Genomic DNA, 16,131 nt, shown 5'->3' on the forward strand with positions numbered 1-16,131 from the left:
TGTGTACAGTGTGGTCTCTCTGTGTGTGTAAGGGTCTGTGTGTGTACAGGTCTGTGTGTGTGTGTAAGGGTCTGTGTGTGTACAGGTCTCTCTGTGTGTGTAAGGGTCTGTGTGTCTTTTATTTTGGACAAGTCAAACATGGACGTTCAACACGTAACATCAAATCTCCCCAGACACTTCCTCCAGCTCCTCCGGTGGGACATGAACACTTCCCAAACTCACCCTCTGACGACTCCAAGGATTATTTGAGATTTTTTCAGGACTTTTAAATCAAACTCTGACAAACGTCTTTATTTTAAGACGAGCGTTTGAACGTCTTTAGTTTTAGCTCCAGAGTCACAGCTCCTCTGTCCCCGTCACACAAACACTTTTAATCCTCCTGATGTTTGCTCCTCAATCCTCCGCTCACAGAGTCGCCAACTCCCTGAAAAATAAATAAGGGACACCTCATTGGCAGGGCCGGTGTCCTGTCGGTTTGAGCTACCCCTCGTTTTAGCACTACTGCGCCCGAGTGCTGTTCCGGTGTAAATGCCGTCGATTTGAACTTCCCAGGCAGAAGTGGAGCGACAAGTCACATTTTAAAAGTGGATTGGTTTTATCGTGTGTTTTGTGAAGCGTGTAAACGTGTGTGTGTGTTAGATTTGTGGCAGAAAACCTACGCTAGGCTGCAGGTAGCTCATTTCGACGGGGCAGCCCATTTCAACAGAACACAGTAAAGCCCTGTCGTTGTGGCTGTCGTCCACGCTGTTTTGTGACAGAGTTGAACCCTCAGAATCTTCAAGTTTTTCAGTCAAGGCCCAAGAAAAAAACTGAATCCATTTTTGTACAACTAATATGTTTTATTCAGTGAATAATAAACACGACACTAGTAATAATTTCTAGATCATTGTTATAGGCCAGTTTCATTGTTGACAAAGAAACACTAATTGAACATGAAGGACGGAGCGAGAAAGCACGTAAAGGGTATTGATCCTGGTTATTGATCCACTCTAACAGCAGACGACCCAAGACCATTTGACCACAAACTGGTCATAAACATCGACGGACGACAAATCTCCCTTTTCAACCCCGACAGAGTCTGGACCAAACCAAACGTCTGGTCAGAATCTCCAACTCCCTGGACAAATATTCACTTGGGCGACATCCACAATGACTTGGTGGAAACTCCTGGGCCATTCACAGCAGAAAAGATGAAAACCTCCAAGAGTCTGGATGTGTTGTTGAACTTGTTGAGTCCACGGTTTGTTAGGATCTTCTACGTTTGCTCTGCGGATGTTTGAAAGTCGTTTAATTCACCGTTAGTGGTTCTTTTCACTCAGAATATGAAAAAGACATTTTCCTTCTTCCTGTGCTTCTATTTGTGCGTCCGATAATGCAGCAGGAATTTATCATTATCAAGGAGAAATACTCGAGGTTACACACTGTGTTTGACGCTACCGTGTTTCTGCCTCCGACCAGAATATTTCCCAGCAGCAACACGGGCTTTTAATAACAACGTCAGCTCAAACTCGACTATAAACTTGGACTGATATTTCTTGGGAAACAAAGGGTTAAACCTCTCAGGCTCAAATTAAATTTTAGTAACAGGAAAAAATCTGATATTTGGGGGAAATGATCATATGAGGCAGTAATTTACAATCCTGACTTTTTTTGAGAGACCTTCACATGTCGTGTGTCTGGGATGTTTCAGATTTGGTCCGGTGGTAAATTAACACTGAAGACTGAAAATGATTTGAACATAACTTTATGTGTTTACCACTTTTCATAACAATGAAAACATAAAGCTCAGTGTAACAGTTTTACAGCGGCACAACAACATCACTTTTTCGTGTGATTCTCCAAGAAACAATTTTTATCCTTTGTAAACAACAAAAGTACTTTGCACTTCTGGCAGGTTGTTCGTGTGTAGTCGTTCTTGCACAAACTGCATCGTCCACGTTTATCAGCATGGACGGGAAAAAAGGCTCCTGCGTTAAAAAAAGCTCAAAATATGGATTTGGAGTAAGTAGGTCATTGGCATTTAGCTGCTGCAAATCTGTAACTTCTGCCTGGAGACGGTTTCTATAATGGAATAGAAATGGACCAGTCAGTTTTTTCCCCAGTGGTGTCTGAGTAAATCAGTGACTCCCCCCCAAAAAATGCGCCGGACGCCTCAGAGACGTCTGAAAGAAGAAAAGACTGGAGAACCGGAGCTCGGAGCCAAACAACCTCGACGGATGTTCTGATGATCGGTGTGTGTGTTGTCAGCTCATGTGTCTGAGCAGGAGAGACTGAAAACACATTTACTGTAAAAGTTCTTATAAAACACCGTTCCACTGATGACACAGTATTTCTGATTCTCCTGGTGACACGGGACAAAGTGCGTCTCTTTTCAGATCAATACGGGACACGTACTTTTGTTTCAATACAGGACGATTACGTTTTTCAAGGGACGGTTGGCGACCCGGTCCCCACAGGTCCCCTCAGGTCCCCACAGGCCCCCACAGGCCCCCACAGGCCCCCACAGGTCCCCACAGGCCCCCACAGGTCCCCTCAGGTCCCCTCTGAGCTTTAGGAAAACGCTTCATCTGGAGCATTTGATTAACAGCTGAAAAACGGGAAGGACGCAGCAAGAGGGAGCGAGGAGAAAAGAGCGAGGAGAAAAGGGAGCGAGGATAAGGGAGGAAAGAAAGCCACGAGGAAAGAAATGAGATTGGCCCGTGTTTTCAGCGGAGCCGTTTTAAAACCGCGCCTCCTGCGGCGGCGGCCGAGACACTTCCTCTTGACAAAAACCAGACTTTGTGTCATTTTGTTTTAATGTCGTATTTACAGGAACATTTATAAAGGCACATCATCGAGCAGAGTTTAAACTAAAACACATTTCAGAGTTTAAGAAAATAACTAAATAAAAATGAGTCTTTACTCCGCCTCCTTCCTCTCCTGGCCCCGCCCCCCGTTCACTCCGCCTCCTTTTTCTTCTTCTTCTTCTTGGCCGGCGTCTCGGCGCTCGGCTCCTCGGGCTCCTGCTCGCCGCCGCCGCCCTCCTGCGCCTCAGACTTGCGTTTCTTTTTCTTTTTGGCTGGAGTTTCTTGGGCTGCTCCGTTCTCCTCCTCCTCCGCCTCCGCCGCCGCCGCCGCTTCCTCCTCCTCCTCCTCCTCCTGCGGGGCATCAGGTTTAGGCTTTTTCTTCTTTTTCTTCTTCACCTCAGGCTCAGTCTCTCCATTCTCATGCTGAGAGGAAAAAAAAAGTGAATATTTGAATTCTCTGAAGTTTTCACTCTAACAGCACATTTAGGTTTAGGATACGACAATAAGACAAAGCACAAGACGAAAGCGGAAATATGTAGGAGGAAAAAGGAGCGAAGTACGACGACGCGTAGGAGCGAAGTACGACGACGCGTAGGAGCGAAGTACGACGACGCGTAGGAGCGAAGTACGACGACGCGTAGGAGCGAAGTACGACGACGCGTAGGAGCGAAGTACGACGAACGCGTAGGAGACGACGACGCGTAGGAAACGACGACGCGTAGGAGCAAACACGACGACGCGTAGGAGAAAACGACGACGCGTAGGAGAGCGACGACGACGACGCGTAGGAGGCAAACACGACGACGCGTAGGAGCGCAAACACGACGACGCGTAGGAGGCAAACACGACGACGCGTAGGAGCGAAGTACGACGACGCGTAGGAGGCAAACACGACGACGCGTAGGAGGCAAATACGACGACGCGTAGGAGCGAAGTACGACGACACGTAGGAGGCAAACACGACGACGCGTAGGAGGGAAGTACGACGACGCGTAGGAGCGAAAGTACGACGACGCGTAGGAGCGAAGTACGACGACGCGTAGGAGCGAAGTACGACGACGCGTAGGAGGCAAAACACGACGACGCGTAGGAGGCAAACACGACGACGCGTAGGAGGCAAACACGACGACGTAGGAGGACAAACACGACGACGCGTAGGAGCAAACGACGACGACGCGTAGGAGCGAAACACGACGACGCGTAGGAGGCGAAGTACGACGACGCGTAGGAGGGAAAACACGACGACGCGTAGGAGGCAAAACGACGACGCGTAGGACGACGACGCGTAGGAGCAAACACGACGACGCGTAGGAGACGACGACGCGTAGGAGCGAAGTACGACGACGCGGAGGAGCGAAGTACGACGACGCGTAGGAGACAAACACGACGACGCGTAGGAGGCAAACACGACGACGCGTAGGAGCGAAGTACGACGACGCGTAGGAGCAAATACGACGACGCGTAGGAGGCAAAGTACGACGACGCGTAGGAGGCGACGACGTACGACGACGACGCGTAGGAGGAAGTACGACGACGCGTAGGAGCGAAGTACGACGACGCGTAGGAGCGAAGTACGACGACGCGTAGGAGCGAAGTACGACGACGCGTAGGAGGCAAACACGACGACGCGTAGGAGCGAAGTACGACGACGCGTAGGAGGCAAACACGACGACGCGTAGGAGACAAACACGACGACGCGTAGGAGACAAACACGACGACGCGTAGGAGACAAACACGACGACGCGTAGGAGGCAAACACGACGACGCGTAGGAGGCAAACACGACGACGCGTAGGAGCGAAGTACGACGACGCGTAGGAGACAAACACGACGACGCGTAGGAGACAAACACGACGACGCGTAGGAGACAAACACGACGACGCGTAGGGACGACGCGTAGGAGACAACACGACGACGCGTAGGAGACAAACACGACGACGCGTAGGAGACAAACACGACGACGCGTAGGAGGGAAGTTCGACAAATACGACGAAGCCTAAGAGGTAAATATGATGGAAATACGATGAAGCGTACATAGCTCTCGGCTTCCCTGTGACTACGGTGGGAAACGAGGAAAGGCCGCAGTGTTCACCGTGTCCAAGCAGACAGAAGCCAAATAAACGGAGGCGTCACACCCAGATCACAACGATAAGACGCTTGTTTTTTAGCAAAAACGAGTCAGAAAATAAACGCTGCTCTAATGAAACTCCTGTCCGTCGCCGTGTACAGTTTTGTGTCACGTTTCTTGTGGGCGGGGCCACGTACAGACGAGCGTTAGAACACGAAAGAGACAAAAGTGCACGTTTGATGATTCGACAGGCGTCAGTGTGAGACCCTCTTCAGTGACCGAGTCCACGGACGGGACCGGACAATGGTTCAGGGGCTCTTTGCTTTTGCATGTTTCACACAGACTGGACCACGAGGAGGACCGTCTATAGAATCTCAACATGCTACAAAAACACGCTCCAAACATACTAAAAACACGCTCCAAAAACACTAAAAACACACTCCAAACATACTAAAACACACGCTCCAAACACACTAAAAACACGCTCCAAACACACTAAAAACACGCTGCCAAACACACTAAAAACACACTAAAAACACGCTCCAAACAACTAAAAACACGCTCCAAACACACTAAAAACACACTAAAAACACGCTCCAAACGTACTAAAAACACTCCTAACATACTAGAAACACGCTCCAAACATACTAAAAACACAACACACTAAAAAACACGCTCCAAACACACTAAAAACACGCTCCAAACATACTAAAACACACTAAAAACACGCTCCAAACGTACTAAAAACACTCCAAACATACTAAAAACACGCTCCAAACACACTAAACACACACTCCCAAACATACTAAAAACACGCTCCAAACACACTAAACACACGCTCCAAACACATGCCCCCAAACACACTAAAAACAACTTTAAACATAAAAACACTCCAAACATACTAAAAACATACTCCAAACATACTAAAAACACAATCCAAACACTAAATATATGCCCAAACATGCCCCAAAACACACTCCCAAACATACTAAAAACACACTAAAAACACTTCCAAACGCTCCATGAACTTCCCACATGCCTCTCGTCTCCTCCCTCTGTGTAACTCGTTTATTTTGAGAAGGACGAGATTTACTAAACGAACTAAACCTTTTCCACACCGGCTGAAGTGTCCCGCTGTGGGTTCGCACAACTTCCACTTAATGTTTTTCTGTGTCGAACTGAGCGTGGAGCTCGGCTGAACAAACATTTACACAGAAAAACATTGACGGGACGTCGCACAAACCTACAGCAGGACACACTCCCGACCGTTTTGAAAAAGGTCCGTTTAAGATCAGCTCATGTTCATCCTCCTCCCCTCGTCTTTCTCACCTCTGCTTCTCCGTTTGTGCCGTTCTCTTGAAGTTCCTGGAGTTTCTTTTCTTTCTTCTTTCGCTTCTTTTCCTTTTTCTCCAGTTTGCGTTTGATTTCCGCAGCCACCTCTCCGGCCTGCAGGGGGAGCCCACACCACACCACGTTAGAACAGGGTCAGGTTCAACATTTAAACATTTAAACCGTTTAACTTCAGTTTCTCAGGTGTGGAACCGCGGCCGTGTCAGGCTCATTAAATCAGTTTGTGCCTCCACAGAGAGTCAGGAAGAGGAGCTCATCACTCACGGCACTCGCACAGACACCGGTTCACTCAAAGTCTCAAAACCTCCAACACAATCTGCAGCGTTTGTATCTCCACACGTGGAGGATTCTTTACGTTAAAGACAGAGGCGGCTGCTGAGGGCCCCGGATCTGGGCCCCGGATCTGGGCCCCGGATCTGGGCAGCACAAAAGTCCAGGGTCAGTCCCGGTCTCGGTCTGTATTCGGTGCAAAAGTCCGACATCTCAGTCCCTGAAGTCACGTAAACGGGAAACGGTCGTTATCCGTTTTTTCCATTCTTCATTTAAACACAAAATCCATCTGTGATCATTTTCCGCTTTTTCATTTTGGTTTTGGAGACAAATAACGAAGAAAAACGTTGTTTTCTCCTTTTCTGATTTTTGGTTTTATATTGAAAAACAAACGAACGACACACGGACTGAACTGAACTCCAGGGAACAGTAACACAGACTTGGATCAGGACGAGGGATGTGGACCAGCTTTTTTTACACGTTACAATTGAACAAAATTGAGTTATTGTAAACGTGTTAAAGTTTGACTGACGTATCCAACTGTTGTGTTTTGTTTAATGCTGCTTATAGTCTGAGGTTATCGTTTATATGTGAACAAAGTTTGAAAATAAACCATTCACTGACAGTTGGCCTTATAATCCAGAGTGAACTATAGTGCGGGAAATACGGTAAAAAACTAAAACCAAAAAGCTGGTCCTCACCTCCTGCACAGCCTCCTTCATCACATCCACGTTCTTCCGGGGCATGTCTCCGGTCTCGTAGAAGGACAGTCTCTCCTCCACCTGCTCGCGGAGTTTATCTCCAAACACGCTCGTCGGCACCTCTGGAGAAAAAACAAAAAAACACGACGGCTTCGATCAAACTCAAACCTCCGAAACAAACACGGCGCCCGTTTAGAGCCGATCTGCTCAGAAAGGAGCCTCAACATCAGCCCCGAAGAGCTGCATCCTGTTGACGAAAAATAAAACATCACAGCAGATTTACACACAAAAACACACACACACAGGGCTGCACTGCGTAACTTTGCAAAACTACATCCATCGTTTTAGTTTTGGAGATATTATCGATTCTTTTACAGGTCAAATTGGGATCGGCAGCCGCCAGGAAACTGATACAAAATGAACAAAATGAAATAAAAACGACACAAAAACCCAGTCAGTCAAGTTTTTGCCGCACAAACGACGCATAAAGTTTCATTTGTGCCATTCTGGTTCTTCAGATATTCAGTTTTATTTCGGGCCAATGAACGTCGTCCAAACCCTCAGAATGTGAAAAACCAAAAGTCTATTTCCAAAACGATTAATTTTTGTGTAAATTATATTTTGGTCATTTCTGTTCAGCCGACGACAGCGACTTTAAACAAAACGAGTGAAGAGAAACGACCTGAGGCTGTGGAAAAGTCTGTTATTACCGTATTTTTGGGACTGTAAGTCTACGTTCAGACTGCAGGGCTTAACGCTCAATTCCGATTTTTTTTTGTGAAATCCGATGTTTTTTCGAGCTCGTTCACATTTCCAGTTAAATGTGACTTGTATGTGACTCCAGTGTGAACATTAAACGGTCCAAAAGTGTCCCACATGTGACACTGGAGACACGACGACGTCAACCGCAGCGAGCGTCTCTGTGTTTACACAAGTTGAACAAACATGGACGCAGCATCGAGCACCTGGAGATTTTAAAGTTCCTCTCGTACCGGAGCCACAACATGAACAACTGACTTGTTTTAAGGAGGAGATTGAGAAGGAGAAGGAGCAGGTTTTTGGTGGTGGTGTTTTGTGGTGAGTGGAGATGTGCTTCACTTCAGTCACATGGATCATGAACAGTTTTCTCTACTTCAGTGCAGAATAGTGACGTTTGTGTCTTGTTGATGACGTGTAGGTGGATGAATGTGACCTGACTGTTCACACTCAAGTCACATGTTAAAGATCAGATATGGATCAGTTTCAGGAGCACAGATCCAAGTGTCCTGGGTCACAATCGGATCTGTGTGGTTCAGACGTCATTAAAAGATCAGATAGAGGAACATAGACGCCAAAAAAAAAAAAAAAGGATTTGGGTCACTTCAGGTGCAGACTGAACGCAGCCTAAGTGGCACTTTTTTTTTTTCATAGTTTGTGTGTTTCCTGTGACTTATTCTCCGCTGTGACTTCTGTATTAAATGTTTTTGGTGAAGTGTGGAGTATCTGCTGCTGCTGTTCCTCGGCTCTACTGCGCATGTCTCCTGCAGAAAGAGCCTCTGTCCTGTCTGTATCGTGTCAGTCGATCGCACCGTTACTTCTGCACCACTTAACTACTTAACATTTAAACTTTAAACTAGGGCTGGGCAACAATTAAAATTAATCACAATTAATCACGTGTTATATGCAAAACCAATTAATGAATTAAAAAGTAGAGTATAACGCACTTTTATTGGAAATGTAAATGAAAGAGTCAAACATTTGTTGTGAAACAGAACATTTCTTTCACCGGGGAACCTCAGATCCTTCAAGGTTTTCACTGAAGGCTCAAGAAAAATATTGAATGGACTTTTGTACTACGAATATATTTTTTAAATATTTTTTACGCAGTGAGTAATAAACACGACACTAGTAATAATTTCTAGATCATTGTTTTTAAACTTGGACTGATATTTCTTGGGAAACAAAGGGTTAATATAATGGAAATGGACCAATCAGTTTTTCTTCCAGTTGTATCCGGGTAAATCAGTGACTCCCCCTGCAGCGCTGAACTAAACAATCTCAGCTCAGAGCGCACGGCCGAACCCGCGGAGGCTCGGACATGTTGCATCTCACGTGGTCAGAAAAAAGTGTAAAGATGAAAAACTTTAAAGAAATGCTTGCGGTGGACTTTTTCAAAATAAAGAAACAGATGTTTACAATAAAATTATAAAAACTGCGTTAACGGCATCAAAATAATTGTCGACATTAATGACTTAATTAGTTAACGCAAAATTAACGCGTTAAAGTGCCCGGCCCTAGTTTAAACTTATAAAGACAAAGACTGAGAAGATTGAACACAAACGCCTCCGAAAACAAAATCAGATTCTGCAGATTACAAAACTAAGTCGTGAAATCTGCAGCTGAAAACTGAAATCGAGCAGCAGAAAAAAAGTTTGGAGTGAGAGAGAAACTTGTGACGCACCGTGAAACTTTCCTGAAGTCACCAATAAAAGTCAAAAAGGCTCAATATTTGTGTCGTCACATTCTCGGAGTCCTGCCTATTCTACTTTTGTCTGGACAAAACACAAACTTTGAAGTCGCTTTCCTCCGTCTTTTGTTTTTGTAGGGCAGAATAATTTAACACTTCTTCAGTTATTTCATTTAAGATTGTCGTTTTTGCAGACAGACCGTTTCAGTTTCTAGTTAGATCGCGTCCCATTTTTCCCCAAAGATTTTACATCAACGAGGTAAGAAAAGTGAATAAAACGCACTAATTATACTTAACGTGATTATCGAACGCTGCTCTCGTAAAAAAAAAAGTGCCGCCAATTCATTCGTCTCTGAACTGTAAAAACAATTTGAGTCGGTGAGATCTTCATTCTGGAAGCTGTGATTACATTGGACGGACAAAGCCTGGACTTCAGTGACACCGAAACCATCCTGACGGGATTCAGAAAGACCCCAATAATTCCACCTGGAACTGATGCTGAGTCTGAGGGATTTAGTGATCTGGAGAGTTTGGTAAACTTATTCTGTTGTTGATGCTGTGGTGATCTGAAGAACTATTCGTATCTGTTCTTCTCTCTTCTGTTTTTACTAGAACTTCGCTGAAAACAGAAAATGTCGGCTCCTGCTCCCTGAATTTATAAAACACATTTCCCACAAAAAAAGTGCCACTTATTTTTTCTTCATTCTGCATTTTCTGGCCGGTAAATAAATAAATGAATCCAAAGCGAGTTCCTACAGACTAATCCAGACTTTTCCACAGCCTCAGGTCGTTTCTCTTCCCCCGTCGGCAGGTGCAGCCCCGGTGTAACACTGGTCCCCGTTCATGCAGGTTTAAAGCTGCACTGTGTAACTTTTCTGGGGGAGAGGTTCCGTCAAACGCTCGTCTCCGTGGAGATTGTTCCCCGTTGTTGCCGCTTTGTCTGGAATGTTCCGCAGTGTGGCATTAAACTACAACTTTCTATCTCCATGGAAACCAAACCAGACCGGACCCAGTTCCAGGTCAGATCTGTGGAGAGGCGACCGCGCTCACACCATGCCTGGTTTACTAGGGATTTTTAAGTTCTGGGGACCCGGTTCCGTCCCGGTTGTTCTGGGGACCCGGTTCAGTCCCGGTTGTTCTGGGGACCCGGTTCAGTCCCGGTTGTTCTGGGGACCCGGTTCCGTCCCGGTTGTTCTGGGTTCTAAAACCACCTGTAATTGAATGAACGTAAAGTCGGGCGGTTTAAAGTCACACTGTGGAACATTCCAGGCAGAACAGTGACGTCTCCGTAGAAACAAGCAGGTGACGGAGCCCCAGCCGAAAAGTTCCGCAGTGCAGCTTTGGGCCAGGCCGCGTCTCGTACCGGAGAAGCAGTCGATCCTGGAGGCGATGGTGCACTTGTTGGCGAGGTAACGGGAGATTCGACCTTTGTTTTTGGCGGCGGCGCGTCCGATGAACGTGGAGTGGAAGATCAGACCATATTTGGGCGTGTTTCCTCTGGTCTTCAGGGCCCTGCAGAGAAACGCTCACAGGTTTAACTCCACGAGACAAAAACACCACAGAAACACTGAAAATATTTAAAAACAACTCCGTTTGTTTTCTGGTTGAAACAAGAACTCAGACTAAAAAAACAGTTATGAAACCAGGTCTAAACCAAGACAAAACCAGAACTGAACCACGACTGCACCAGGACCAAACTGGGTCTAAAAACCAAGACTAAGGCCAGGTCTAAAAACCAAACCCGGGTCCCAAAAACCAAAACTACGCCCAGAGTAAAAACCAAGACTAACTCGAGTCCAAAATCAAGACTAAACCAGAACTGAACCACGACTGCACCAGGACCAAACTGGGTCTAAAAACAGGTCTAACAACAAGACTAAGCCCAGGTCTAAAAACCAAGACTAACCTGGGTCCTAAACCGTCTGTCTACAGCTCCCAACGTTCTGTTCCACCTTGTGATGTCATGGAGTGGTGGTCGAGATCGGCGACTCCACGACTGAAAAGATCCAGATGATTCTAGTGAAGGTGTGTGTGGAGCACTTATGACATCACAAGGTGGAACAGACCCCGCCCCCTCGTTTAGACCCGCCCCGCCCCCTCGTTTACCTCCGTCGCCCTCGTAAACCGTGGCCTCTCAGACTCCGGGGCAAACACACGCACACGGGGACTTTTATACAAAGAGCACGTAGCTCTGCCCCCATCGCGTCAGCCCCGCCCCCTGCCATCACCGAAGCCACGCCCCCCTCCTCCCCGCGCCTCACGGCCAGGGGGAGGGGCCATGTACCTGAACAGGGCTTTCTCCGCGCCCAGGATCTGCACCGTGGACGCCGGGTATTTGGCCAAATTTGTGAGACTCCCGGCGTGAGAGATGAGACGAGCTCCGACCTGCGGGGGACACAGAGGGACAGGTGAGACGCCGCCGACGAGGGGGGACAGGTGAGACAGGTGAGACGCCGCCGACGAGGGGGGACAGGTGAGACAGGTGAGACGCCGCCGACGAGGGGACGGGACAGGTGAGACGCCGCCGACGAGGGGGGACAGGTGAGGGGGAGACAGGTGAGACGCCGCCGACGAGGGGGGACAGGTGAGACGGGGACAGGTGAGACGCCGCCGACGAGGGGGGACAGGTGAGGGGACAGGTGAGACGCCGCGACGAGGGGGACAGGTGAGGGGGGACAGGTGAGACGCCGCCGACGAGGGGGGACGGGTGAGACGCCGCCGACGAGGGGGACGGGTGAGACGCCGCCGACGAGGGGGGACGGGTGAGACGCCGCCGACGAGGGGGGACGGGTGAGACGCCGCCGACGAGGGGGACGGGTGAGACGCCGCCGACGAGGGGGGACAGGTGAGACGCCGCCGACGAGGGGGGACGGTGAGACGCGCCGACGAGAGGGGGACGGGTGAGACGCCGCCGACGAGGGGGGGACAGGTGAGACGCCGCCGACGAGGGGGGACAGGTGAGGGGACAGGTGAGGGACAGGTGAGACGCCGCCGACGAGGGGGACAGGTGAGACAGGTGAGACGCCCCCGACGAGGGGGGACAGGTGAGACGCCGCCGACGAGGGGGGACAGGTGAGACGCCGCCGACGAGGGGGACAGGTGAGACGATGAGGTGAGGACGAAGTGGAGACGGACAGGTGAAAGGGAGAGAAGAACGAGAAGGACAGAATGGAGGGGGAGGACAGGGGGGAGACAGGGGAGACAGGGGGAGGACAGTTGGACCATCAGCACCAGATTGTTTCTCATCACCTGGTTTCAGGGGATTGACAGATTTGGTTTAACATCATCGTCCAACAACAACCTCCAAGATAAACAAGTCAGATAACACTAAGCCCCGCCCCCTCGCACCACTCAGCCCCGCCCCCTCGCACACTCAGCCCCGCCACCTCACACACACACACTCACCACGTCCCCGATGAGCGCCGCCAGGTTGGGAGCCACCTGCCCCATTTTGGACCTGAGGTACTCCTGCAGCTCGAGTCGGTACGAGGCCAGAGACACGACTCGACTGGAGAAACGCTCGATGTTTATCAGGTCGATGGGAGAGATGTCCATGCCTGACAGAAAGACAGAGAGAGAGAGAGAGGAGAGGAGGGAGGGAGAGAAAAGAAGAGGGCAGGAGAAAGGAGGAGAGAGAATATAACAAAAGGGAGAAGGAGAGGAGAGGGAGGAGGGAGAGGAGGAGAAGAAGAAAAGAAGAAAACAGGAGAAGAAAAGAAGAAAGGAGAAAAAAAAGAGAAGAGGAAGAGAAGAGGAGGAGAAGAGACAGAATATGAGAAAAGAGGGAGGAGGAGAGGACAGGGAGAAGACAAAGGAGAGAAAAAGTGAAGAGATGGGAGAGAAAGACGGAGAAAGAAAGAAGAGTGAGAAAAGAAAGGAGAGAAAGAAAAGATGGACGAGAAAGTGAAGAGAGAACAGAAAGAGGGAGAAAAAAGAAAAGATGAGAAAGGAGAGAAAGAAAGGAAAGAGGAGAGAGTGAAAGAGAAAGGAGAAAAGAGAAAAAAAAAAAAAAGCTTGATTATTTTTCTGCAGTTTCTCCAGTTTAAACCCTCTTTTTCTTTCTTTTTCTTTGTGGGTTGTGTTTGTTTCTCCCGACAGGATCCGAGCGGAGGAGTGGAACCTTCCCCTCGGGTTTATGAGAGCTGCTGCTGTGCCCCCCTGTGTTCGACACCCGGGACACCACAGTCCGGATGGGCAAGAAAGGGGCGTTTCACCACAACAAACCAACGAGTCCAAAGAGGAAGCTGAGGTTCAAGCGCAAACGGGACGCAGCGCCTCACACCGAGTCTCTCACCAACTCGTGGATTAACTCTCTCCCCCCTGGACGTCGACCAGGAACAACCCACACATATATGACGAGTTCTACCCTCAGAGCATAAAAACATTTAAAAAAAACAGACTTCCAGTGATTAGAAATGATTTTTACACTCAGGCACTTCATTGTAACAGACATATTTGTATCTCTGGAAACCTCAGACTCAACTCTTCATTTACAGATGTTTGGTTATAACAAGCAGGAAAAATGAGAGTTACTCTCAGGTGAATCACAAAACATCTGTAAATAAAGTGAGTCTGAGGTTTCCAGAGATCAATATGTTGTTAAATGAAGTGCCTGAGTGTAAAATCATTTCTACACTGGAGTCTGTTTTTTATTTTTATGCCTGAGGGTAGAATCGTCATATATGTGTGGGTTGTTCCTGGTCGACGTCCAGGGGGGGAGAGAGTTAATCCACGAGTTGGTGAGAGACTCGGTGTGAGGCGCTGCGTCCGTTTGCGCTTGAACTCACTTCCTCTTTGGACTCGTTGGTTTGTTGTGGTGAAAACGCCCCTTTCTTGCCATCCGGACTGTGGTGTCCCGGGTGTCGAACACAGGGGGGCACAGCAGCAGCTCTCATAAACCCGAGGGGAAGGTTCCACTCCTCCGCTCGGATCCTGTCGGGAGAAACAAACACAACCCACAAAGAAAAAGAGGGTTTAAACTGGAGAAACTGCAGAAAAATAATCAAGCTTTTTTTTTTTTTGTCTCTTTTCTCCTTTCTCTTCACTCTCTCTTTCTTTCTTTCTCTCCTTTCTCATCTTTTCTTTTTTCTCCCTCTTCTGTTCTCTCTTCACTTTCTCGTCCATCTTTTTCTTTCTCTCCTTTCTTTTCTCACTCTTCTTTCTTTCTCCGTCTTTCTCTCCCATCTCTTCACTTTTTCTCTCCTTTGTCTTCTCCCTGTCCTCTCCTCCTCCCTCTTTTCTCATATTCTCTCTCCTCTTCTCCTCCTCTTCTCTTCCTCTTTTCTCCTCTTCTCTTTTTTCTCCTCTCTTTTTTCTCCTCCTCTTTTCTCCTCCTTTTTTCTTCTTCTCCTTTTCCCCTCTCCTCCTCTCCCTCCTCCCTCTCCTCTCCTTCTCCCTTTTGTTATATTCTCTCTCCTCCTTTCTCCTGCCCTCTTCTTTTCTCTCCTCCCTCCCTCTTTCTTCTCTCTCTCTGTCTTTCTGTCAGGCATGGACATCTCTCCCATCGACCTGATAAACATCGAGCGTTTCTCCAGTCGAGTCGTGTCTCTGGCCTCGTACCGACTCGAGCTGCAGGAGTACCTCAGGTCCAAAATGGGGCAGGTGGCTCCCAACCTGGCGGCGCTCATCGGGGACGTGGTGAGTGTGTGTGTGTGTGAGGGGGCGGGGCTGAGGTGTGCGAGGGGGCGGGGCTGAGCGGGGGCGGGGCTTAGTGTTATCTGACTTGTTTATCTTGGAGGTTGTTGTTGGACGATATGTTAACCAAATCTGTCAATCCCCTGAAACAGGTGATGAGAAACAATCTGGTGCTGATGGTCCAACTGTCCCCCCCCTTGTCCCCTCCCCCCTGTCCCCCCTCCGTTCTGTCCTTCTCTCTTCTCTCCCTTTCACCTGTCCGTTCACTTCGTCGTCTCACCTCATCGTCTCACCTGTCCCCCCTCGTCGGCGGTCTCACCTGTCCCCCCGTCGCGGCGTCTCACCTGTCCCCCCTCGTCGGGGCGTCACCGTCTCACCGTCCCCCCCGCGGCGGCGTCTCACCTTCCCTCACCGTCTCCCTGTCCCCCTCGTCGCGGCGTCTCACCTGTCCTCTCGCGGCGTCTCACCCTCGTCGGGCGTCTCACCCGTCCCCCCTCGTCGGCGGCGTCTCACCCCGTCCCCCTCGTCGGCGTCACCGTCCCCTCGTCCGGCGGCGTTCTCACCCGTCCCCCTCGTCGGCGGCGTCTCACCTGCCCCCCGTCATCGGCGGCGGTCTCACCTGTCCCCTCTATCGGCGGCGTCTCACCTGTCCCCCTCCCGGCGGCGTCTCACCTGTCCCCCTCGTCGTCTCACACCTGTCCCCCTCGTCGGCGGCTATCACCTGTTCTCACCTGTCCCCCCTCGTCGGCGGCGTCTCACCTGTCCCCTCACCTGTCCCCCTCGTCGGCGGCGTCTCACCTGTCCCCTGTCGTGGCGGCGTCTCACTGTCTCACCTGTCCCCCCTCGTCGGCGGCGTCTCTGCACCTGTCCCCCCTCG

The 16,131-nt window shown here is 49.3% G+C and overlaps 1 protein-coding gene and 1 non-coding gene across 2 annotated transcripts; both read right to left on the bottom strand.

Moving 5' to 3' along the window:
* Positions 1-2,777: 2,777 nt before the first annotated feature.
* Positions 2,778-13,202, bottom strand: LOC129411047 (nucleolar protein 56-like). The gene is made up of 6 exons (XM_055160706.1): positions 13,026-13,202; positions 11,905-12,005; positions 10,984-11,132; positions 7,175-7,296; positions 6,183-6,299; positions 2,778-3,209 (listed from the first exon to the last, which is right to left on the bottom strand). Exons 1-6 carry the CDS (start codon positions 13,173-13,175, stop codon positions 2,937-2,939), a joined length of 912 nt encoding a protein of 303 aa, XP_055016681.1. The 5' UTR covers positions 13,176-13,202; the 3' UTR covers positions 2,778-2,936.
* LOC129411136 (small nucleolar RNA SNORD57) lies at positions 6,403-6,468 on the bottom strand. The gene has a single exon (XR_008633162.1). It is a non-coding gene; the product is annotated as a small nucleolar RNA SNORD57 (small nucleolar RNA).
* Positions 13,203-16,131: the final 2,929 nt, after the last annotated feature.

This window comes from Boleophthalmus pectinirostris, unplaced genomic scaffold (assembly GCF_026225935.1).
Source record: "Boleophthalmus pectinirostris isolate CB_2022bp ecotype Guang Dong unplaced genomic scaffold, ASM2622593v1 HiC_scaffold_3, whole genome shotgun sequence".
Taxonomy (NCBI): domain Eukaryota; kingdom Metazoa; phylum Chordata; class Actinopteri; order Gobiiformes; family Gobiidae; genus Boleophthalmus; species Boleophthalmus pectinirostris.